Source organism: Rhopalosiphum padi, chromosome 1, assembly GCF_020882245.1.
Source record: "Rhopalosiphum padi isolate XX-2018 chromosome 1, ASM2088224v1, whole genome shotgun sequence".
Classification (NCBI taxonomy): Eukaryota; Metazoa; Arthropoda; class Insecta; order Hemiptera; family Aphididae; genus Rhopalosiphum; species Rhopalosiphum padi.
In genome coordinates this window covers 46632227-46657235 of record NC_083597.1, presented here as the reverse complement: position 1 = coordinate 46657235, position 25009 = coordinate 46632227, and the positions used below count along the sequence as shown (strand labels likewise).

At 26.0% G+C, this 25009-nt stretch overlaps 3 protein-coding genes across 6 annotated transcripts; 2 read left to right on the top strand and 1 right to left on the bottom strand.

Moving 5' to 3' along the window:
* The first annotated feature begins 1146 nt into the window (after window positions 1–1146).
* LOC132924662 (actin, muscle-like) lies at window positions 1147–5597 on the top strand. The gene is made up of 4 exons (XM_060989093.1): window positions 1147–1305; window positions 1919–2064; window positions 4348–4834; window positions 4922–5597. The coding sequence occupies exons 2-4, from the start codon at window positions 1942–1944 to the stop codon at window positions 5437–5439; spliced, it is 1128 nt and encodes a 375-aa protein (XP_060845076.1). The 5' UTR covers window positions 1147–1305; window positions 1919–1941; the 3' UTR covers window positions 5440–5597.
* A 5213-nt stretch (window positions 5598–10810) lies between these two features.
* On the top strand, window positions 10811–19797 carry LOC132922979 (alpha-tocopherol transfer protein-like). 2 transcript variants are annotated; one of them, XM_060986745.1, is made up of 8 exons: window positions 10811–10888; window positions 12870–13068; window positions 13749–13911; window positions 14016–14077; window positions 18740–18933; window positions 19280–19396; window positions 19465–19558; window positions 19625–19797. In XM_060986745.1, the coding sequence occupies exons 2-8, from the start codon at window positions 12930–12932 to the stop codon at window positions 19795–19797; spliced, it is 942 nt and encodes a 313-aa protein (XP_060842728.1). In that variant the 5' UTR covers window positions 10811–10888; window positions 12870–12929. The 2 variants fall into 2 exon arrangements, with proteins under 2 accessions (XP_060842728.1, XP_060842736.1); XM_060986753.1 differs by lacking the exon at window positions 12870–13068 and having other exon boundaries at window positions 10828–10888.
* On the bottom strand, window positions 19584–24905 carry LOC132922961 (metacaspase-2). Of its 3 annotated transcripts, XM_060986716.1 has the most exons (7): window positions 24522–24903; window positions 22395–23724; window positions 22161–22331; window positions 21967–22089; window positions 21709–21904; window positions 21345–21595; window positions 19584–20429 (listed from the first exon to the last, which is right to left on the bottom strand). In XM_060986716.1, exons 1-7 carry the CDS (start codon window positions 24604–24606, stop codon window positions 20426–20428), a joined length of 2160 nt encoding a protein of 719 aa, XP_060842699.1. In that variant the 5' UTR covers window positions 24607–24903; the 3' UTR covers window positions 19584–20425. The 3 variants fall into 3 exon arrangements, with proteins under 3 accessions (XP_060842699.1, XP_060842709.1, XP_060842717.1); XM_060986726.1 differs by lacking the exon at window positions 19584–20429 and having other exon boundaries at window positions 21341–21595; XM_060986734.1 differs by lacking the exon at window positions 19584–20429 and having other exon boundaries at window positions 21446–21656; window positions 24522–24905.
* Window positions 24906–25009: the final 104 nt, after the last annotated feature.

Here is a 25009-nt window from a genome sequence, read left to right as displayed (position 1 = left end):
ATGTCAAAATTGCCATTTTAATGAAATACCATTATTTTGGGTGTATAATTAAAAAACCTAAAATATTCAATTTTCAACCAACCATATATTAGCTGAGTATATTTATTTTTATGTTAATATGTTAGACTTTTATGTACTTTAATCTTTATAATAAGCATTTAATTTTGGAAGATCATAAAAATTCAAAAAATTTTTCAAAAAATTGTATAAATTTTGTATTTACAAAAATATGTATACCTGATACCTATGATATGTATACCTATAGTTGATATTTATTTCTAGATAATGATTAGAAATATTACTTTATTTTGGAAATGACGAATCAGATATTGAAAACTATGTTCATATATGGCTATTACCCACCGAATACCATTATTATAAAAATAAAAGAAAGGGAAACTGTGCTAATAATACGGCTGTACTACCTCCTACCACATACTGTTAGTTTATTTTTTGACTCTTGTATAATATTAAATTAATAATACACATTTAAGAGCTTTGCACGCGAATAACCCATAAAAATTCGTAATTTGAAACCTTTTAACCAATATGGCAATATTGATAAAATATAAATAAGTGTCCGAATTAAATGTTATTACATATAACATACATAATAATTATGCATATTTTTTAATAATCGAGTAACATATTTGTAATATGATATTTAGATAAGTATACTTTCTGTAACTGAATTACGTGATAAATAATAAATATAATGTATAGGAGGTAGACTAGTCAATAATTTCCATTGCATATATAATACTAAATGAATGTTGATATTCAATATAGGTGTAAACTATTAGTGTAGGTATCCAATTAGTAATTATATAGTATAAACCTTAAACTTCTTAGAAAAACAAAAATACAAGTCGCGAAAAAGTTTTAAAGTTCAAACCAATTTTTTATGATATAGATATTCTAATGTTATTTTGAAGACTTTTAATTATTATATTTATAGTTCATACTTAATAATACTTAACACTTAACTAGGTAAATGGTAAGAAATTTGGTTGAGCTTTAATTCTACATTTTAATTATAGATTGGTAGATAATTTTATATTTACTATGCCAAAAGCCAAATTAAAATAAGTTATTATCACCCACCACTTCCAAAGTCAACGAGCCGCTACTGGTATAACTATACATTAAGTTATTAGTGTTATTATTTAATGTATTATATTTTTGGATCGGGTCTGTTTATAAAACCGTCGGTACCGACCAGCAGTACGTTTATAGTCAATCCACATCGTCAGCCAGAGCAGACTGCATCAGAGCAGTATTTTAGATTTCTTTCATCTTAGATCAGTGAGTAAAATATCGATTTTTTTTATTATACCAGTAAGTATATACGAAATCGGAATTACAAGTCACAAAACTATAAAAGTTCTACGACATTATTTTGTGATCACTGATCCAACAATAAGCAAACAATTAAAACGAGATAATTATATTATACTTACAATATTATATAATCACGTGAAATCCGTTTAAAATTATTAGGTATAACTATTGTACTTAGTATTTCAAACAGATCAAACATTGAATAATGAATATGTTATTTTTTTCGAAAAAAAAAAGAAAATATACGTGTGGTGATATGGTGTTTCGTTTTCTCGGTTTTAAAGTCAATTATTTTTATTTCCCGTAGTTTTTTTTAAGGCTCCAACTTTTGATTTCCGTACAATCATAGCATTTTTAGGGACGTGTGTTTTTCGCCACAACATGACGAGTGATCCAATCGCTTTTAAAGTCGCAGTGACAGTTTTTAACGGATTGTTTAATTTATTTATACTATACATATTTTATCATAACAATATATTGAAATTTTTTGTATTCGGCGAGATGTATTCTTGTTAACAATATTTATCGGTTTCCAATCGCAATCGTAAGCTTATCGTTTAATGTGGTTTTTTTTCAGATTCAAAAACCCAAATCAGCAAGATGGATGATGATGTTGCGCCTTTGGTTGTTGACAACGGTTCCGGTATGTGCAAGGCTGGTTTTGCCGGTGATGACGCACCTCGTGCTGTCTTCCCATCAATTGTTGGCAGACCACGTCATCAAGTTAGTTTAAATACTATAAACACCCATTTATAGATAAGTATAATATAACCCATTCTGGCCATTCCGAACATCATTATGATGATAACTGAAGATTTTACTCCGGAAGCTTTTTAAAATTCGTCAAAAAAAGTATATATTCGCATTTTCTATCTTTATTCTTAATATATTTAATATTACAAAAAGCAATAGCTACTAGCCACTAGCCACTGCCTATAGCCTATAGATACCATAAAGCACTCTCAAAATCCGTACTTAATAAGTTATAAAATATGATGTGAATTTATCACAAATCCGTTGAACGAAGTTAAATTAAGCATGGCCTTGTATGAGACCCAATGGAATTTTTTATTAATACTATTTTATGTACTTCAAATTATTCAAATTTCAAACAAATTATTTTTTCAAACTTCCCCCACCACGACAGGTCTAATATCTGATAAAGCATTCGATTTAACCTAGATGCCATAAAATAATTGTTTAGTAAATAAGTACATAATATTATAATATCTAATATATAACAAATTAATTTTCTAAGGGTTAGTGAACTGCTTCCTTCACAAGTTATGCATATGAACCTTCCTTTTTTTATCGTGTACAAATTTACTTATTGTTTTAGTTAACAAATTTTAAATATCTAATTAAAATAAAACCTTTTATGTTGTTTTACACATTTTCTGACGTCAAACAAACACATACTAAAATACGGTTCCTATATTAGTTAGGTACCGGAAAAAAATGATAAATAGTTTGTAATGTCGACAATGACTAGTCAATAAGAATAATGCCAGGTTTAGTTAGAAATTAACACAAATGACTAAATATTATTTATTACTAATAACCGATAAGTTTATCGATAAGTTATTTTTCGAAAAAAAGTAGTTATCATCATGTTTATTTTCCATTTATAATGAAATATTGTAGTCAAGTTTTGTGTGCCTTTCATTTAAATTCTTTTTGAAACATTTATGTAATTTTTACAATTAATACATACTTATTTAAAAAGGGTAGACAGTGGTTACCGCTCTGCTGTATATATAGGTATTGAGTGGGTCACTTTATGTAGGTCATTGTGTATAAAAAACGATGACGATCTATCAGCCTATAACACTAATAAGTGATGTTTATTTGATATAGCTATTTATTGATATAGTCATTTATTTTACTTTTAGTATTCTAGTAGAATATGGTATAACTTTTTTCAAAAATATTACATTTATAATATTATTAGTATTTAATTATTATAATAATATGTATTTATACAATATTATATGAACCTATTTAACAGAAAATTTAGATACATGTTTCTATAAATACCGTAAAATAATTAAAAATAGATTCATAATATCTAAAAATAGATAATATTTAAAATAAATAAAAATTTTATTGCGTATTATAAAATTCATATTAACATAAAATATAAGTACAGGAATCTAAGTTTTTACGAATTAAGTTTTTAAATTTTAACATATTCATTGTTTAAATAAGTAATTTCGTCCAAATTCGAACTTAAAATGTCTACCTATAAAAATAATCGTTTTTATACATTTTTTTAAATTTTAGTTTGAACCACTTATATAAAAAATCTTATATTAATATTCAAAGCTTATATAAAAAAAGAAAAGTTTTTATAAATTTTTAATAATCAAATAGTTTGTGATATTTTGCGATTTTGACAAATTTCGTATATAATCATACTATATATTCAATAAACAAATCGATAAAGACGTATGGATTTATAAAATTGTCTAATATAATATGAACATTTTGATGTAACTGAGATATATTCAACATTGTTGAACCTTTCAAGTAATTGTTAAAAATGGCTTGGAAATAATGACAATTCCTAAATTATTATCTTCTTCGGTACCTAACTGCAGTTGTATAACCTACTATTTATCTATATAGTCGTCCATAATGTATCTTCCATAATCTATTATTATTTTATATATTATTTGAACCCTGTACATAGTATAGATACTGTGAATACTCATACAATATTAATGAATGTAACTATAAATAAAATCTTTCCATGGAAAACTATATAAGTAGACTCAATTTTGAGGTAGGTCACATACGCTATACCAAACAAAATTAAATGGTAGGTCAAATTTAATGGTAAATCACATATTTCACTTATTTCCTGCTCTTTCTTATTTGTAAAAACAGATGGCTATTGTTTTGAGGGTCTAGAAATACTAGATTTGGCAAATCGTTGTTATTTATATTTATTGGGTCCTACTGTATACGTATATTCTTTACCATTAAATTTATGTTCATTATTAGGGTGTCATGGTTGGTATGGGACAAAAGGACAGCTACGTAGGCGATGAAGCCCAAAGCAAACGTGGTATTCTTACTTTGAAATACCCCATTGAACACGGAATCATCACCAACTGGGATGATATGGAGAAAATATGGCATCATACTTTCTACAATGAACTTCGTGTTGCCCCAGAAGAGCATCCAACACTGCTGACTGAAGCCCCGTTGAACCCAAAGGCTAACCGTGAAAAGATGACCCAAATTATGTTTGAAACCTTCAACACACCTGCCATGTATGTTGCCATCCAAGCTGTATTATCCTTGTACGCTTCCGGCCGTACCACTGGTATTGTTTTGGACTCAGGTGACGGTGTTTCCCACACTGTTCCCATCTATGAAGGTTATGCATTGCCTCATGCTATTCTCCGTTTGGACTTAGCTGGTCGTGACTTGACCGACTACTTAATGAAAATCTTGACCGAGAGGGGTTACAGTTTCACCACTACTGGTATGTATATAGTCACTGTTCATATCCATGAAAGCTAAACTAGTTTTATTTATTTACTTATTTCTAAAATAATTTTCATGATTACAGCTGAGCGTGAAATTGTCCGTGACATCAAGGAAAAATTATGTTATGTCGCTTTGGACTTCGAACAAGAAATGGCTACTGCTGCCGCATCCACCTCATTAGAGAAATCCTATGAATTACCTGACGGTCAGGTCATAACCGTTGGAAACGAACGTTTCCGTTGCCCAGAATCTTTGTTCCAACCTTCATTTTTGGGAATGGAATCTTGCGGTATCCATGAAACCGTATATAACTCCATCATGAAATGCGACGTTGACATCAGAAAGGACTTATACGCTAACACAGTACTATCCGGAGGTACCACTATGTACCCAGGTATTGCCGACAGAATGCAAAAGGAAATTACCGCATTGGCTCCAAGCACAATCAAGATCAAGATTATTGCCCCACCAGAACGTAAATACTCCGTATGGATCGGTGGTTCCATCTTGGCTTCTCTATCCACCTTCCAACAAATGTGGATCTCTAAACAAGAATATGATGAATCTGGCCCAGGAATTGTTCATCGTAAATGTTTCTAAGTTACTCTAAGCATTACACAAACTAAAATCAAAATTATAATTATACTTTAATAATATTACATTCATAATAAAAAATCAATGTGTTTTTTCTTTTTGTACCATTTTACTTAAAGATAAAATATAGTTTGATATTTTTAAATAAAAAAAATGTAAATTGAGCTAATGTTTTTTGATAAGAGTATTGTGTTGTTGAAGTTTTTATTTCAATTAACCATCACGGACATAGACTATATAGGGGAATTGGGGAGATATAATATCTCTCCGGTCTGATAAAAATAATATTATGAGCAGAGACATAACTTAGCTTGATCTATATAGTTATATAGTTAGTTTAGTTTTTGATTTAGGTACAAAAACTACACATTTATATGTAGATTATACAGTGGCTGTTTTGATAAAACACCAAGGGGGGCTATTTTCAATTTTTACCTCCCCGCCAAAATTATATATATCAAAAAAAGAATAACATTTGTATATGGTTCTATAATAAATAACATTTAACTTTCCTTTTTTATTTCATAACTCAAATAGTTTAGTTTTATTGGTATCAATATAAAGTACCAGCCTCTGAATTATATATACTTACCTTTAACATACTGTTATATAGTATAGTAAAAAGTCCGTAGATTTAAATATAATCTAAAAAACTTAAATAATAAATGCATAACTGAAGTAATAAATGTAAAGCAATTTAAGCATTTTAGTAAATACCTAATTTCATTTAAAAAAATGACATATAAATAATGCCTAGGCAGTTGTAAAACAAATTGTATGTGAAAAGCACCTTGTATAATATTTAGTTAAACAGCTTAAAACAATCTAGCATACAAAACAAGTCAATTAATAAGCTTATAAAAGTAATTTAATTACATTAAAAATAGTAAACATAATAATAATTAAACATAAATTGATAAAAATTAAATTATTTAAAGTAAAGAAAATTAATTAAATTTTATAAAATCAATATTTCTTTTTTATCAATTCAATGTTTCATGCTGATGTAAAAAAAAAGTTTGAACATTTATTGTGAAAATAATATGACATACAGAAACAGAACATAACAGTTGACACAAACAAATCCAAGGAGGTGAATGCCCCCTTTGGCCCCCTTATAAAACCACCACTGAGATTATATCCTATATAAAAATTAAGGATATTTCAAATATCTGTAAAAATGAAAAATAATTAGATTTTAACTTTGAACAGGATGGAATTGAGGTATTCAAATACATTTATTAATTATTATTTATTATTATTATATAATTTTTTTTTATAAAATCATAGTTTTATCTGATTTTCCATATCGCATAAAATTTTTCAAATTGAAATTATTTTTTTTTACTAGAAATTATTACTAACATGAAAATAAATAATTTTTAAACTATGATTGATCAAAAATTGAATCAATTTTGAACTCTGCTAAATTTCTACTGAAGGCACTTTTAGCGATTTTTTTATAAAAATATCGGGATTACAATCGAGTTTGATCAAGACGAATTTATTTTTTCAAACCCTAAGGTTGCTATCGGATAGCTCACAAAACTTTTTTTTGTTTATTTAAATGGTTGCATTGTTAATTGAAAATTAAATAACCTTTATACTATTATAATTAGTAATAATATGGTAATTAAAAATTGTATATACACACAGGGGTGGATCCAGAAATTTTCCATGGAGGGAGACGCATAGCACATGTAATAAAAAGTAATATACCTACCTAGATATTCATTTGCGTATAATGACTTCAGAACCCCTATATATTCATATTTTATTTGGAGGGGCCACCTTAGCTCACCCCCTTGAATTCACCCCTGTGTACACATGTATATTTTACATTTATATATACAAATATTACAAATATATTGAAAATAAAAATAATTCTTGAAATAAAATACTTATAAACAAACACGATAATTACAATTATTACTATTACAAGGAAAAATTTGATAAGGAATTATAAATAAATAAATAATAATAACTGTGTGTTTGTGAAATTAAATCTGTCTGAATAAACAAAATTTTAAAAACTTAATTTGTTAATTCGTAGTTTCGGACTATCGCTATATAGTATTTTCAATTTTGTTTACTCTTGAGTCTTGACCATCATTATATTTGGTGGATCTAATAGTGCGGTGTAAGCGCAATCGCGTAGTAAAGTGATAATTTTAATATTGTACAATATATGGCGTGTACACTGTGTACTATATAAAATATAAATACTACATGAACACAGCAAATCGGTAATAAAATGAGTAAAATGTTTGTAGACTTTAAAATTTTAAGTATGATTTACAACTACAAATATAATTCTATGTTATTAGTATAGCAGCTACTGTCAAAAAGTTACTCAAGAGTTTTGATAATTTATGCACTGCTTCTGATCCATGACAACTAACAATAAGTGATAACCTGACCTAGGTAGCTATAGGCAAGGTATATATAAATATATTAACTACTATGTACAAAGAACTATTAGGTATAGTAGGTACTCAAAGTTTCTTGGGATTGATATTTCTGGACCTTGGGTAATAATTCTATCTAAACGTACCTAGTAAATATTCAATGTATGTATACATTAGATAAAATTGAATGATATTAATATTTAGTTATTTTCAAAAATATTATTTTATTATTCAACCGTAAATTAATGAAGTGTGCCTATAATATCAATATATAATGTTATATTATTAAAAAATAAAAATAAAATATAAGTATAGGCAATATCATAGTTAAACAGTTTTAATATGTTACAGTATCTATAATCAATGATGGTAATGTGTATAAATATATATACATAAAAAAAATATCACCGAGATAATAATGTGTAGCTGTAAGCTGTTACCAAATATATTATTAATATAAATTATGAAATATATGGGTATACATTTAAGCCATTGGTGTATTGAATAAACATTAAATAGATAATAGATACTATACTATACATATAAATAGTGCCGTAGTGGTAGATATAGTAACCCACAATACCTATATAACAATGAAAATTTCAAAACTATCTAATAAATGCATTGTTATTTTAACACGATTCAATATTTATTATTTTCATAATCATTTCTAATTTATTGTAGACTGTATTACCTATATATATGCATAATATGCATTTCACTATTAAAATTTGTATGGGGACCAACTACGTAATAATATAGTACATAAATTGAACGATTGCAGAAGTCTGAAGTACCTACGTGGCTACGTCGATAAGATGGATTGTGCAATATACATCTTCTTAACAATATTATAATACAGTTCTACTCGGTTCTATTTTTCCCTTTCATTTCAGTACACTCAATCACTGTCAAACTAAACCAACTAGGTATATACAAGCGAATTCGTACTCCATAGAGTATCTGAGTATAGATGACCATTATAATGTAACATGTTGTTGCATAGTTACATATATTATATAGGTATATTGTATAGCCGTATAGGTATTAGTTATTAATAATAACATAATATAATATAATATATTATGTTATATACATATGCAGAACAAATCTGTAATAATTGCAATAGGTGTTTCGTATAATATAATAAATAATAACGCGTTGCACTGTCTACATTTATAATCGTCGTCCATCGATCATAATTCATTAATATTTACGTATACCCATTTCATTTACTACGTACCAACAATGAATAATGACTAAAGATTCATTTAAATTATATAATGACATTAATGAGTATTCTACAACTAAAATAAAAAAGTAAAAAAATATACTTTAAATTATTATTTATAAATATATTTATAAAATTGCTAATAAATAAAAATAGTTTTTATGTAACTGAATTTAAACTGATATAGTAGGTAGGTCTCGGTGTACCTATAAGAACTTATAAATCTATATTTTAAAAATCTTTTAGAAAATGTTTAAGGATTAATACTTACCTATGCATGTTTAATGTAGTTCATTTTTAAAATTGAGTATCGCTTTATAGCTATAAAAATGCGAAATCCACACAATGAACAATCCATAATAAATTGTATATCAATATTACATTGTAGAATAGCGCTGCAGAACATAATATATTATTATTTTTAAGAATACCTATGTAATTCTCGTACCTATGACTGTATACAAATAAAATCTCTGCAACACGAATATGAAAATATTCCACTAAAAAAATATCGAAATTTCATTGGTTGATATATAAGAAACTTAAACATATTTACCAAATTTGAAGAATAAAATGTTTAATTATCTTTTTGATAAAATATATTGTCTAACGAAGAAGTTACAATAGTCCATTATAAATAATTCAATAGTATTGTATGTAATATATGATCAAAGTAAAACTTTGTATCTAACTGTAACTTTTATAGGTATTTTCTTTTAAAACTTCTAACTTTCTAATATCTCAGTTTACCAAAAATTGAATGATTTTGTTTTTAATTAATGTTTACTGCTTGTATATATCAATTTTTTACCGATTTTTTATTTAAATTAATAAATTAATAATTTAATTTACCACTCAAGACTACTAAATTTTAAATTTAAATTCTTTGATCAAATAAAAATAATTATTAATAAAAAGTTATAGTCTGCGATAACAATGAAATAGTACAAGTGTCATACTGATAGATTAAATTACTGGCTGAGAAGTTGGTAGTCTCAAATAAATAAATAAATTTTAATTATTAAGTGACAGTGTAAGTGTAACGTGTATAATAAGGTTTGTCAAAAAAATTTGTATTTTATTGATTTTTTCAGAAAACCTTTATTAGATTCTAAGTGGAGCTATCAATATGTATGATTTTTAAAATTATGTTTTTTTTTGTGTATGTCGTGTGTGCCCGTGTAGTACATATGATGTAGTCAAAATAATCACTAAACAAATTTTCGACTAAATTGATTTATTTATTTTGTCATAAATCATAATCATAAACGAAACCTAATTTAACATAACGTTAATATGTGGTTCATACTTCATTTCCCAATTAAGAAGTATTTATAATAACTTATACTATAACAATTTTTTTTTTATAAGCATTTATGTTTAGAATTTTAACAAAATTCGTCAAAATTTCGAAATTTCAAATTATTTTATTCATTAACACCTAATGCATAGCAAAATGATACCCACTTGCATACCATATATTTTTAATATTATTTTAATAATGTTCTTTTAATTATATTTCTAAATTTCTAATCAGTAAATATATTATATTGTAATTTGTAGGTACTATGCAGCTGTTCTTTATTACATATAATTTATAATATATTATATTATCTATAATTATTTAACAAATTTAGAATAATTTGGTATATTTATTGCAATTAATAGTGGGAGATATATGATCTGATTGGGGGATATATTTACAATAGGTAGGTACAGACGGTACAGTAGGTATATATTTAAACAATCTGAATCTTACAATATCTCAATAGTGGTGTAGACGTTCACTAAGTTAAACGTGGATTCGTAATGCACAGTAAGTAAAAAATAATATTCATATTACCATATAATAAACAATCTTATAGGTATGAAAAACAGTATAACATCTTTTTAACTTTTTTATAGTACATTTAAAATAAGTGTCGATTAATATAGAATAATTAAGTATGAAATCAAATACCAGCGTAGATAATATAATACGACTAATACGAGTATAAATATATAATATAATTAGCAATCATGAATCAAGTATAAGAACCTACACCTTTCAGTATTATTATTTTGTCATAACACAATTATATTCACTGAAATAAAACAATCGAATACTTTTTATTTATAATGTTAGGTTAAAATGCCTGTTAGGGCAATTTTACAAAAGTAAATACTAAATACTTAGTTTTTTTATACAATAAAAAAAAATATTTATAAAGTTATTAAAATATTATATACTTACATAATAATGTATTTCATAATAGTAATTTAAAGTATTTAAAAGTATTCAAAAACAATAATTTATAATCAAATACCTATTTTGAATTTTTCATATTTTTATTCTTGTCGTAAAGTAGGTACTTGGTAAAATATAAAAATAAAATAAAATGTTATTTGTTAAATAATATAATACATATCTATAAGAAACAAACATATTGCGTTCGTTTTGTTATAAGTTGTAATAAGTAAAAAAGTTACATTATTTTCTAAAAAGAATAGTTCAATTTTATTCAAATTACTATTTTTTATTTGTTTGAATACATATTTGAATTCGAATGACATGGAATTGAACTTTAAGCATTGACATAAGAATTTTTTGATAATAGCATATAACTTAATGCTAAATAAGAGAAATAAAATACATACTATTTTCATAAATTATAACAATATTTTTCAATGTTAATTATTATCAATACGCCCTAAATTTCAACCAAAATTTAATAAAAACCCCGTTTTGACGACCCTTAATTTGAAAGTTATGGAAATATTAATGTGAAGTCAAAATTCAAGATATTGTTATTTTTAGTGAATTTATACTGTGTTGTTAATATAAATCTTCAAGCATAAGTGGAAATTTGGTGAAATTAGTGGGGAGGGGCTGAGCAATATAATATACCCATTACACCTATATAATGCTGAAACCTGTACTTTTAACATTTAGGGGGGCTTAGTCCCCTCTAGACCCTCTCTCGATTTCCGTCTATGTCTTCAAGAAAATTTGAAAATAATATTTTTAAAATTTTTTAGAATCGATTTTATTTTCTATTGAATAAGAGTGGGAGGCTTGAAATAAACTGAATAAATATATCAGCAGACATCTGGTGGCTTCTAAGTTTTTTAAATATTTTAAATTTTATTATGAGCAGACTGCGTTTTATAATGACATAATTTTTAAATAAACAGTTTAAAATTTTGAATTTTTTTCAATCAGTATAAATTACCTAATAAAAAACATTAAATGTTTTTAACACTTAATTTTCAAAGATTAATTGTAGTATTTACTATTTTAAGTTAATCTCCACAAAGCATTAAACGCAATTTGCGTTTAAAAAGATGGATGTTCCCAGAATCTAAGGCTTGGAACAAGAACTGTTTTTTTTTTTACTTTAATTTTCTTAAGACAAAATTGTTTTTATGTTCAATCTATTCCTTGAAAGTGTGCAACACCACGCGGGATTTTATGCAGAATTGAATTATCTTTAATGAATCTGTAAAATCTGTTAGAGTCAAAATCATTCCAAGTCACCCAGACTGATGGTATTTTAAATATTTTCCAAAAATATTTTTTACTAGACATATTATTATTAATTACTGAAATTTATATTTATATAACCATATGGTTAAGTATTATAATACCTAAGTGTTATAATTCTGAACTTGTGTATATTAAAGAAAATGTTAACCAACATTTTATATTTATTATTTATAAATATTAGTAGTTAGATTATGTTTTGTAAACTTGATATTTAAAATTTTAACATTATTATACTTACATATATTTTTAAATTTATTTTGTTTAATTTTAGCTTTTTTTCAATAACATTTGTTATATATTGTTTATTCCAAAATCTGAGTATTAATTTAAAATGGAACAGTGTTTAAATATCGAAACGTTGAAAATAGCTAAAGAAGAACTCAGGGAAGATGAAGAAACACGAAATAATGCTTTATGTCAAATGAGGTTATGGTTGAAGCAAAATAAAAAAATTATTCATTCTCGTAGTGGTAAATATTATTTTAATATTATAAAATTATCAATAATATAAACGTATAAATTACAATGAACTTTTTATCGAGTTATTTAAAAATATTTTATAGCTATTAAAATTTAAAAGTTAATTATATGCTGTGTACGTATTTATAGTAAATTTAAAGAAAATCTAAACAATTTTATTGGTGTAAAGTAATTTATAGCTATTATATTCTATTATTATCAATTTAAAATATATAGACTATAGTACAGATCTGTAAGGCGAGAGAGGCGTTAGGGGCGTAAAAATATTAAATAATTAACTTAAGAAAAATAAAAATATAAGATTATCACCGATCCGTGGATATAATGTTGAGAATTATACATATTTACATAAGCACTTGTGGCTAAAATTTGTATTTTTTCTTTTTTTACTTGAAATTTAATTACTAAGTCATTTTCAGATATTTCCGACTCTTATTAAGAAATATTAAATACTGCGAGTGTGTCACCTCCCGGATAAAAAATGGTTCAGTACGACTATGCTATTATAGACCTATACATTATATTACTTTATTTAAATTTTAAGTGGGGATAATTTTAACAAAAAAAGTTATTACCTACTAAAAATACTGTTCAAAATAGTTGCGTCAATTAAATGATGATAATATGAAATTGTTAAAATTGACAGTATGATTTTTTTTCACCTTTACAGATGACAGCTTTTTGCTAAGATTTCTTCGAGCCAAAAAATTCAGTTTGCCGTTAGCTCAAGAAGCTTTGGAACGATATTTATTATTGCGACAAACATTTGGTAGTCAACTCTTTAACGAACTTGATATCACGTGTCCACGATTAGAAAAACTTCTGGAACTCGGGTAATTAAATAACTGTATTCAATTGCTGAAATTGCATTATATAAGAAATTAATTTTTATGATGTAGGTACTTACTTATAAATTATAATATATATGTTGTTACAGGTATATATTTGTAGTTCCGAAGCGTGACAAAAATGGACGTAGGATTATCATAACAAGACCAGGTAAAATTTTGTATATTATTATAATTTAGGAATTAAATAGTCTTGAATCTTAAATTATAAAAAATAAATTTCACAGTTCCACTAATAATTAAATATCAACAGAGACCCGGGGCTGCAACCCCCCTCTAAGTTGGGTTCTGCAAATTACAGATCATATTTGTTCGACGACACTGAAACACCACTTAGCACTTTAAATACAGCTTAGTACTGATTCACTGAATTGTTATATTATATTAACTTTATTACTATAATTAATTTATATCTATAAATATGGCCGGATGGCCCAATAAATAGGTATCAATGTTATACATTAATTGTAAGTGATATGTAAGTTTGCAAAGTCCAAAGTATCTGTATTATTTTACAAGCTGCATAATATGGTTTATACTATAAACTTTATAGTACTAATACTCGATGCGTCTATAATACTATAATATGTCTATATCGATTATCGAGAACCTATACATAATATTCGAAGAAAACCACGAATCACCAGTGACGTAATTAGGCAGGGATTGTCAAAGCCAGTCATCAGGTTAATGCATATCTAGAGGCTATTTTATTGTATTAAAAAATCATGAAACGAAGAATATTTATTTTTTTAGTTGAACGAAGGCTCAAAAAGTTTATTTTTAAGTATACATTGTTTTTAATAAATTTGACATTTGTAAATAGTATCTAAAACAAAATATTATCATTATATTAATAAATGTTTTATTAGTTTTTATTATTAGATTCTTTCTAGCATCACTATCATAGGCGCAACTAGAACTCTATTTCTGGGTAGGCTAAATTGATATCAATGCAACCCATGGGGGCTTTGCCGCAACACCATTATAGTAAGCCCACCCAAGCCCCCCCGCCCTATTTACGCCTATGATCACTATAATTATTAATTTAATTTCTGTATTTAAGGGACCTCCACCTTTCTAATTCCTATGCACCGCAGATTCACCAAATTTTTTATTACCTACCTACTTCACTGCAAAACATTCAGGGGCGGCTTCAGACACTTGGTTGAGGGGCCTTAGTTTTAATTTTTCTAATTATTCGTGGTATTTCCGTAATCTGTATAGAAATGTGTGCCACGCAATTAATCTTTTAAACATAATAAAGTAGGTAATATCATAGTATATTTTATATTAATTTATTATTATTTAAAGGTTCTGCATAATATACATATTATAGATAGCAGGTGCCAGGTACCTCTATCTACATACTTGTACGTGTCTATGATGATTGTCGATAGTATACCTAATATGTTTTTTGTTTAAAATTTTTTTTTTTTTTTAAAAACAAACAATTTTTTAGAAATACATGCCAGGGGGCAGTCCCTACCCCTAGGCCCCCCTAGAAACACTGTTTAAAGATTTAATAAATTATAAATGGATACCTGAGTGATTACTGTAAATAAATTATATATATCTACGCGACCGAAATGGTAAGGCCATAAATAGCTACATAATATGTTGCTGCTGTTTGGTGATTTTTTTGTACCTTCTTTACGTCACTATGCAATAGCCTTGGTTATTAATTTATAATTAACTTATAATATGTATGAAGTTTGGATTTTAAGTATACACATACGGCTCCAGATCAAGTAAATATTTAATATACATTATATATTATGTTAAATATGTATGGTAGCATGGGCATTTCCATAAGCTTTTAATAATTAATTACTACAAGTGGGTACCGGGTACCTATAAGGCAGTGGTTCCCAACCTTTTATGAGTGTGACCCTAAAATTTTAAATTTAACTTTTGGCGACCCAAAAATAAAAAACATAATTGCAAACATCACTTTCATTTATTAATATCAAATCGGTAAAATTTGGTACATTTATCTATCCTCAAATACTAAATAAAATAAATTTATAAAATACAAATAAAAAACTAATCAACATACGTGACTTACGTCTTAAAATATTATAAAAAGCAATTTATTCTTTGTTTCAAATTTGACATGGTATTAATTGTATTAACTCTTACTTAATGACTTCCTTGATGCTGAACATATTCCACGAGTTCTTCAATATTTGGATGTATATTCATTGAAAGTGCACATCGCATATCGTGTTGAGCGTCAAGGCGGTTTCTATACTTTGTTTTGATGACAACTAACGTAGAAAAACCGGCTTCACATAAGTATGTGGTTGGGAATGGTAGCAATGCATTTTCGGATTCTCTTGATAAAATCGGTTTATCTTTTAGTTGTGCCCAAAATTGCGTCAAACACATTCTTGAAAAATTTTCTTTTAAGACTTGACTGGTTTGAAGGTCAAGAAGTTCTTCTTGGAACCCGCAAATGTCTTCACCAACTTCGTGAACAGAAATTTCAAAAGGATTTCTTACCCAACTGTATTTACTGAGTTCTACGTTTTCTGGTATATATCGATCGAGTTCTATCTGTAATTTGTCCAAGTACTCTTGAAGCAGTAATTTTAAGTCATTTAATGTTACCTTTGTTGAATCTTCAAGAAATTCACTTAAAAGGGGAAATGTAGCAATTTTTCCTTGAAACAGTTTTTCCCGCCAAAGTGCGAGTTTTTGTTTGAATGATGAGATTTTTTCGCCAATATCGACCATTGTCCTATTCTTCCCCTGCATCTCAATATTTAATTCATTTAACCGTCCAAAAATATCACTTAGAAAAGCCAATTTAGCAACCCACGAATCGTCATTAAATTTATCAGCCAATGAGTGTTTTTTTTCCGTTAGAAAAATTTGTATTTCTAAACGCAAAGACATTACACGGGTAAGAATTTTTCCACGGGAAAGCCAACGTACATCCGAGTGATAAAGTAAATTTACATACTGTGATCCCATCTCGTCACACATGGCATGGAATATTCTTGAATTTAGTGCTCTTGATTTTATGAAATTGACAATTTGAATTACGTCTTGAAGTACTGAAAAAAGTTCTGGCTGAATTGTTCTAGTTGCTAAATTTTCTCGATGTAAAAAACAATGAATAATGACAACATTTGAGTTAACTTCCTGAACTCGTTTACAAAATCCTATTCGATTCCCAAGCATTGCCGGTGCACCATCCGAACAGATTCCAACGCAATTACACCAAGCTAGATTATTTTTCCGAAAAAATCCATCAACTTTATTAAAAATATCTAAACCTGTTGCCGTTGTAAGAAGAGGCTCACAAAATAAAAATTCTTCACGAAAATCGTCAGTACTTCGATAACGTATGAATACCATCAATTGTGCGTTATTTTGAATATCAACAGATTCATCAATTTGTATGGAAAATTTATTAGCTGCAATCACTTGATGTACTAGCTGTTTTAAAATATTTTCAGACATAAGGTCTATTCTTCGTTTAACTGTGTTATCCGAAAGTGGAATTAATTCCAATTTGTTAGCAATGTCATCTCCGCAGACCGTTCTAACCATAGAAATAGCTGCTGGTTTGATAAGTTCCTCTCCAATGTTATGTGCCTTTTTAGAGCGTGCGATTTTCCAAGCAACATCAAATGATGCTTTTGTTGTTTTCTGTAATGAAACTGTAAGTGTATTGGACGGACAATCAAGACGCATACGTTTTATTTTATTTTTATGTTCTTTCCAAAATTGTAATGGTTTATTTATCAATGTAGGATGAACAGTGTTGAGATGCCGCTTAAGTTTATTTTTTTTCATTGATTCATTTGACAAAATTTGCAGGCAGAACACACATTGAGGACGCACTAATCCCGATCGATCTTTTATTTCTGTAAAACCAAACTTCAAAAAATCATCTTTATATGGTAACGCGCGCTTAGCCATTCCAAAAAGTTAAATCACTTGAATATTAAATTAAATAGAAAAAACACACACAGCTATTCGTAAATAGCAAAACGTGAAGAACAACAAGTACGGACGACGAAAGTGGAAAGACTGATAGAAATTAGAATTACTATTACACAATATCATTAAACTATCAATACTTACATACGTACATATTATCCGACGTCGTACATATTATATCGTAGAAAACTACGTTAAGGACGCACCAAACCGCGCCGCAACGTTCCGGGAAATATATTATGAACAAAAATGGAAATGATATGCCTATTACATAATATTATACTATTATAGTACCTACCTACACGCCATGAGGGTACGACCGCGTACAGCCCGCGCCAATCCATTTACATAGGTATTTAAAATTGTTTTCTTCTATAATATAATTTTACCATTAGAATATTTCGGGAATTTTTTTTTTCCGAAATTGAAATTATAATATAATAAAAATATAATTATTTAAATATAATATGTAAATGTAGAAAAGCTTTCGCGACCCACCATGAAAACCTCTGCGACCCTAATTTGGGTCGCGACCCGAGGTTGGGAACCGCTGCTATAAGGCTATAAACATTTACAAATTATATAATTTTTAAATTTCAACTTAATTCACAGATTTATATTTTACATATCTACCTAATACTCATTGGCATAATCAACATATCATAAATATTACTACTGTAAAATGCACAGTATATATATACCTACTACATAGTTATAGTTATATTTAATCAATGATAATAGCCAATAGGTTAGCTAATAGAATAGGTATATTGGTATATATTTAAATCATTTTTTTTCAAGTATTTTGAATAGTATTCAAATATTTTATAAGACTTATTAATACTTAAAATATTTTAAGGAGTTTTCAATCCATCAATGTGGACTAATGCAGAAATGTGTAGAATGCATGGTGTTACATATGAAACACTGATGGAAGACCAAGAAAACCAAATTCGTGGGTTTGTACACTACACAGATGCAGCTGGTATGTGCTTACAACAACTTACATTATTTACACCAAGAGAAGCTGTCAGAATTGTAAAAAACGGAGAGGTAATTAAATTTTATTTTAAAAAACACAATTTTATAAAATTAAAATTATATAATTTATTTTTGTACTTAAATTACATAGTATAGTTATTATAAATAAAGTATACACTTGTATATAAATAATGTCACATTTTTGCAAGTTTTAGATACTGATACATTATAATAATTTGTTTTAAACTGTCAATCTCTACTCTTCTTTATATTGCTTTAATAATCATCTTCTTGTACATACTATAGATTTTTTTTTTGAGCTGTAATATTGTTAAATAAAGTTTATACCTAAAATAATAATATTAATAATAATTGTTATCTTATAAAAAAAAATATTTCTTTTATTATTATTTTTTAGCGAACACTTCCAATGCGACACAAAGAAATATATGGAGTAAATGTACCATTGAGTATAAAATTTGCATTAGATTTTGGAATGACCTTGATATCTGAAAAAATTAGAAGTCGTGTAAAAGTAACAAACTAATTAATTTAATAACAAAGAATAATTACTATGTATAACTCTTGCAATTCATTCCCCAGATATTTAGTTCAATAGAGGAGAGCCATACATATGTTGATAAGTCATTATTGCCTAAAGAATATGGTGGAGAAATGGAAATGTCAACAATGATAGGTAGGTTTATTTTTTAAACACATAATTTTGTAATCAATATTTTATTTATTTAAACAATTATGATAGGTTTATGGAAACAAGAATTGTTAGAAAAACGAGAACAAATACTCAAAAATGAAAAAATGTCGGTAAGAGAGGATATGTTTAGTGAGGGTGCACGACAAGGGCGAGTATCAGCGTTGACAAACCACAATCACCATCACATGGTTGGCAGTTTTCGTCAACTAACTGTAGATTAGTTTTCATAATTTTGAACATCATTATATAATTTGAACTTATATTTTATGCAAAATTTTAGCATTAAAATGTTACATCTTAATGCAAAATCTCTGAAAACAAAAAAATGTTCATGGATTATTCAATGTAATAAAAATACATTAAATTTTTGATTTCTACAGATATAAAAGAAAAAATTTTAATCATTAATTAATTGTATATTTAACGTAAGGGAATTCAATTAAATCATAAATTCAATATTGTCATATTCAACAAAATAAATAATAGTAAATACCAACTTTAACAATTATTATGAGTTCTAAAAAAAAAAATAAATAAAAAAAATAAAAACGTACAATAAAAATATATTTCTTAAGAAAAATATTTTTTTTTCCTGCAATTATTAAATTTTTCTCTTAAAATAAAATAACAAACATTTTATGATACAAACATACCAGTCTTCTTCTATTAAATATATATAAATATATATTTATATGTATAAAAACATGTTTACCAATAATTATTTTAATTGGATATTTAATCATGTAGTCCATGTACACATGTACAAATTAAAAATAATAACTTTTTACATACCAGACTTTTTGATATTGAACATTTCCCTAAAAGTAAATCTACAAAATTGTAGACAACTTATCTGAAACAAAATAATATAATTCATAGCCAAAATTATGATTATAAATTTAATGATTCAATAATAGATATGATCATTAATAAAATCAAAAAAATATATTGCTAATAAAATTATAAATGATGTTTAAAACATAATTGTGTCTAATGATTTCCTAAAATTCTGTTAAACATGATTATTATGAGCTTTCATAGTAAGATAAGTATTTAGATTTTATGATTATAGAATTTTATAATCGATTAAATAAATTTTGAACCATATATTTACATCTAAAATATTATAGTAAATATATCATGGATACGTAAAATTACCCTTTTTTAAACTGAAATTTTAGAAATAATATTAAATTTATGTCAAGATTATAATATTATAATTAAAAATTAAAAATATTAAATGTATTATGATAAGTTATTATGTATTTATTATTTTCAGAAACCTAATAACTTAAATAATCATTTCTATATATATATTAGTATAATTATTAATAAACAAGTACAATTATTCTGCATCATACTCATAGTATAACGTATAAGTATTATAATGATATATTTGTTTACTAATATTGAACCAAGTTTATTGAAAGTTATAATAAATTATAACAGTAATGTTTATCTATTAAATATACTGTGTATTAATTTGTATAGATTTAATTAAGTATTTTATTAATTAAATCATCTTTAGTTAACAAATTTAATAGTTTTAATAGAAAGTACAAATTATAAATAAATAATTTTAAAAGCTTTTTAATTTTTGAAACAAAATATAGTAAAACATATTAAAATTACATTATTACTCTAATAATGTAGTTTTAATATGTTTTACTATATTTTGTTTCAAATAAACATTCAATTATTTATTTATTAAAATATATTTAAATCATATTATGGCGAATATGATTACATACATATAATAAATACTTACTGTTTTTTCAAAGGTATATAAGATGGTAAGTCCAATAAAGGTGCGCGGCGTTTGGGTACAATATGAATGGACTCGTTTTCATTTGATTCATTACTATTGGGTATCGATATCTCAAAGTATCTGGGTTCATTGATTTCAACAACGGTATTTTTCTCTTCACATTGAATGTGAGGGTATAAGCATTTTTGACCATGTGGACACTCATTCTTTGTTTCAAAAATTGGACATAGATTCAAGTGTTTTTTAGGGCACTTAAATTATGGTGAAAAAAAAATAACTATGAATATTTCCGCCAAATCACATGTTTTAAAACTAAAAATGAATATTTAAAAATATAATAAAATAAAATTGAAATTGAACTTACTTTTTTTCCCCAATTACATGAACCGTCAAGAAATTTTTTACAAATAGGAGTGTTTTTACTTCTATACTCGTGTAAGTACGGGCAATTTAATTGAACACAAACACTATTTAAATAATGCTTACAAAATGGAATTTTTTCTTCCACAATATTATGTGATAATGTACAATTCTCTTTAAGACATTCTCCTGTTAGAAACCTAAAAAAATTGTTAAAGCAGAAATTTAATTTAGTAATACATTTGAATTAAAATTAGCCAACTTTGTGCATAAGATGATGTATTTTTTGTAATGACGTTTATCACATTCTCCTTGATCCAATTTAGAACAAACACCAAATCGATTAAATATAAGACAGAGCTGTTTGGTAAGTGTTTTTTTACTTCTGCAAAATAAATTCTTATTATAGAAATAATTAAATGAATTAATAATTCATTTTTTTTAAATTTAACATACTTGAGCCGTTGGAGGGTTTTATTATTTGTTAAACTTAAATTTTGAATTTTATTTTTTTCATTATTTATAATTTTCAAATTTTGTTGAGGTTTGTTATTAGAAATGTTAAGCAACCGTATTTTATTATCAGTGGATCCGGTTTTTTCCAACTTAATACTATTTGTTTTTGATCTAAAAAATAAATGTCAAGTTGTCATCATTAAAGCGTATTGATTTTCGTTTAAAAATAATTACCTCAATATTGGATTTATATATGAATACACGGAATACGACCTCTTTCCATTTCTTTTAATTTCAATTGGCTTAATTACAGTATTTTTCAATAACATATTTTTAACTTGTTCATTGTTTGTAACAGTTTTTATTTTAGCAACAATGTTTTTTTGTTGTAATTTCCTTATTAGAGCAAATCTATGTGAGAGATGTTTAAGCATATAAGATTTGGTTTTTGACTGTATTGGATTTATTAATGATTGTCTAATTATTTTATTCTTGCCAAATAAAATTAATTTATCAGCTTTTGGTATTGAAGGATGGGTATTATTTTTCACGTTATTAACCAATAATATACTGGGTTTTGTCCATTTTAACTTATTAATATTACTAGAGCTAGATAATTTAGATTTAAGTACAGGCGCTGAGTTAGTAACTTTAGTCCATTCTATTTTTTTATAAGATGGTATTAATGTATTTGATGTCGGACATTGTAAAGTTGAGAGTGGTTTACGTTCAGTTGTATTATTTTCAATACAATTAAGTTTATTGTTGATTTTCCATTTATTTCTAAATAATGATTGACGTATTAATTTTGTGTTACCTATCTTTACAAGATTAGGTGATCCAATTATTTTTCCAGACAATTTCTTTATTATTTTTTTCTTATTGATACTTGTTGACTTATTAATAGATGCTAAAGAATTTGATACATTTTTTAAGTTTGAGTTTAACAAATTATTAGAAATTAACTGGTTTTGAAATTTCCTATTGACATGAACATTTTTTGATTGATTAGTTTTCTTAGCTGATGAAGAGTTTACTTCTTTATCAACGACATATTTTGATGAAGTTAAATAATCTTGAACATTAATCATATATTTATCAACATTATGCAATATTTGTGAAACATCAGAAGTTTCATAACAACTTGTTTCATTTGACGATAAATTGCAATTATTAACAACGCTATTTTTCAAAATTTCATTAATTTCTGAATTATATTTTATGATATTTTGAGTATTATTTGAGATTTCAGGATTTTTTTTGTTTATAATAGTTTTGACAGGAGTGAAATGTAGCACATTTTGTTTGGTATACACTTTAGAAGAAGAATTATTAGTCTTAACAAATAAGCTATTTTGCTTAATTTTACTTTGTTGGTTAGTAAAATTACGATTATCTATTTTGGTAGAAAGGAATTTATTAGCTGTATGATTATTATCCTTGCAGTACTTAAATTTTGATGTTGATTTAATATTTTTATTAGTAACAATATTTTCTTTGATATTATTAAGAGTCCGTTGTAATTTCGGTTTATCGTCATCATCATCATCATCATCTAGTTGCTCTAAATAAATAAAAAATATTTACATAATTTTAATTTTAAATTTCTAAACAAATATGGAAATATAATAATCTTTTCAATAATATTCCAAGACAAATTAATAAAAAAAGTAATTTAAGCTATATGTATATGTATCTAATAGTAATTATTTTAGTGGGCTATATAATAATATTAATTGATAAAGATATACTATAATAGATTTGTACGTAACAATTAATAGTTGGTAATTAATAAAATGTTATTAAAAATATATAATTATTTGAACAGAAAAAATTACTCTGTACGCATCTGTGTAGTTTGTGGGACTATTAAGAATTTAAATATTTTCAACAAAATAACATAAACAACAATATTGATTCAATATAGATTTTATTTTTATTGGAAAATTAAATTAATGATAAACCACATTTTTGGTATGATAACATTATAATGTTAATACATTTCAATAATATTATCTCAAAAAAAATAAATAAGTATTGAACACTTTTTGAAAGTTGATTTAAATATTGTCCTCGACCTAATTCTAAAACATTAGCTTCCTATTCCATAAAAATATTTGGATGTAAATGAGTTTTCACTACAAAAATTTAATGATAATTTAACAGTTTGAATACTCTAAAAATATCATTTCTGTATAATTGTGTGTGTAATCCGATAAACGTCGATTTGTTGTACATCATATTGATTATACCTAACAGGTATTTTAATATGTATAATTAAAAATAATCACAATAATTACATTTTAAATAAATATAAAATTACAGAAAAAAAAAACCCATGTTTAAATGCACAATACGTACTTTTCAGAGCAATTAAACGCTTTAGTAATGCTTCTTCTTCATTCGAGCTACTTTTATGAGAACTGTAATAATCATTCAACTCCATCGATAATAATAATAAATTTAATGAATCATAAATATGATGAATACGGAACAAAACGGATTAAAACACAATTATAGAGAAAGAGAAATATTAATGAGCGATGATATTAATCAGTCATAACACAGGTCATAATAAACTTTAATTCGATATTTGATTATTCCAAAATTATAATACTACCACTAGAAGAGTCAAGAATTGAACTAATTGAAGTATGCTTTTGCTTTATAGCCATGGCCCCTGTGGGCTGTGCTATAAAATTAAATCTACTTTTCGTTCAAGGTTTATCATTAGAACACGAGTTTTGTCATTGTTGTCAGCAGTTTTATCATTTATATTGTTACATATTCTATGATATGATGTATTATTACCAACACGATGTAGAGAAAAGATTTTATATATATCTTCT

Excerpts from the sequence above, each read along its gene's own strand:
- LOC132924662 (XM_060989093.1), top strand. The coding sequence starts at position 1,942 with ATGGATGATGATGTTGCGCCTTTGGTTGTTGACAACGGTTCCGGTATG. Across the intron at positions 2,065-4,347 it reads TTGGCAGACCACGTCATCAA|GGTGTCATGGTTGGTATGGG; the intron begins GTTAGTTTAAAT and ends GTTCATTATTAG. Across the intron at positions 4,835-4,921 it reads TTACAGTTTCACCACTACTG|CTGAGCGTGAAATTGTCCGT; the intron begins GTATGTATATAG and ends TCATGATTACAG.
- LOC132922979 (XM_060986745.1), top strand. The coding sequence starts at position 12,930 with ATGGAACAGTGTTTAAATATCGAAACGTTGAAAATAGCTAAAGAAGAA. Across the intron at positions 13,912-14,015 it reads GAAAAACTTCTGGAACTCGG|GTATATATTTGTAGTTCCGA; the intron begins GTAATTAAATAA and ends ATGTTGTTACAG. Across the intron at positions 19,559-19,624 it reads GGAAATGTCAACAATGATAG|GTTTATGGAAACAAGAATTG; the intron begins GTAGGTTTATTT and ends CAATTATGATAG.
- LOC132922961 (XM_060986716.1), bottom strand. The coding sequence starts at position 24,606 with ATGGAGTTGAATGATTATTACAGTTCTCATAAAAGTAGCTCGAATGAA. Across the intron at positions 23,725-24,521 it reads GCGTTTAATTGCTCTGAAAA|AGCAACTAGATGATGATGAT; the intron begins GTACGTATTGTG and ends TTATTTATTTAG. Across the intron at positions 22,090-22,160 it reads AAAACCCTCCAACGGCTCAA|AAGTAAAAAAACACTTACCA; the intron begins GTATGTTAAATT and ends TTTATTTTGCAG.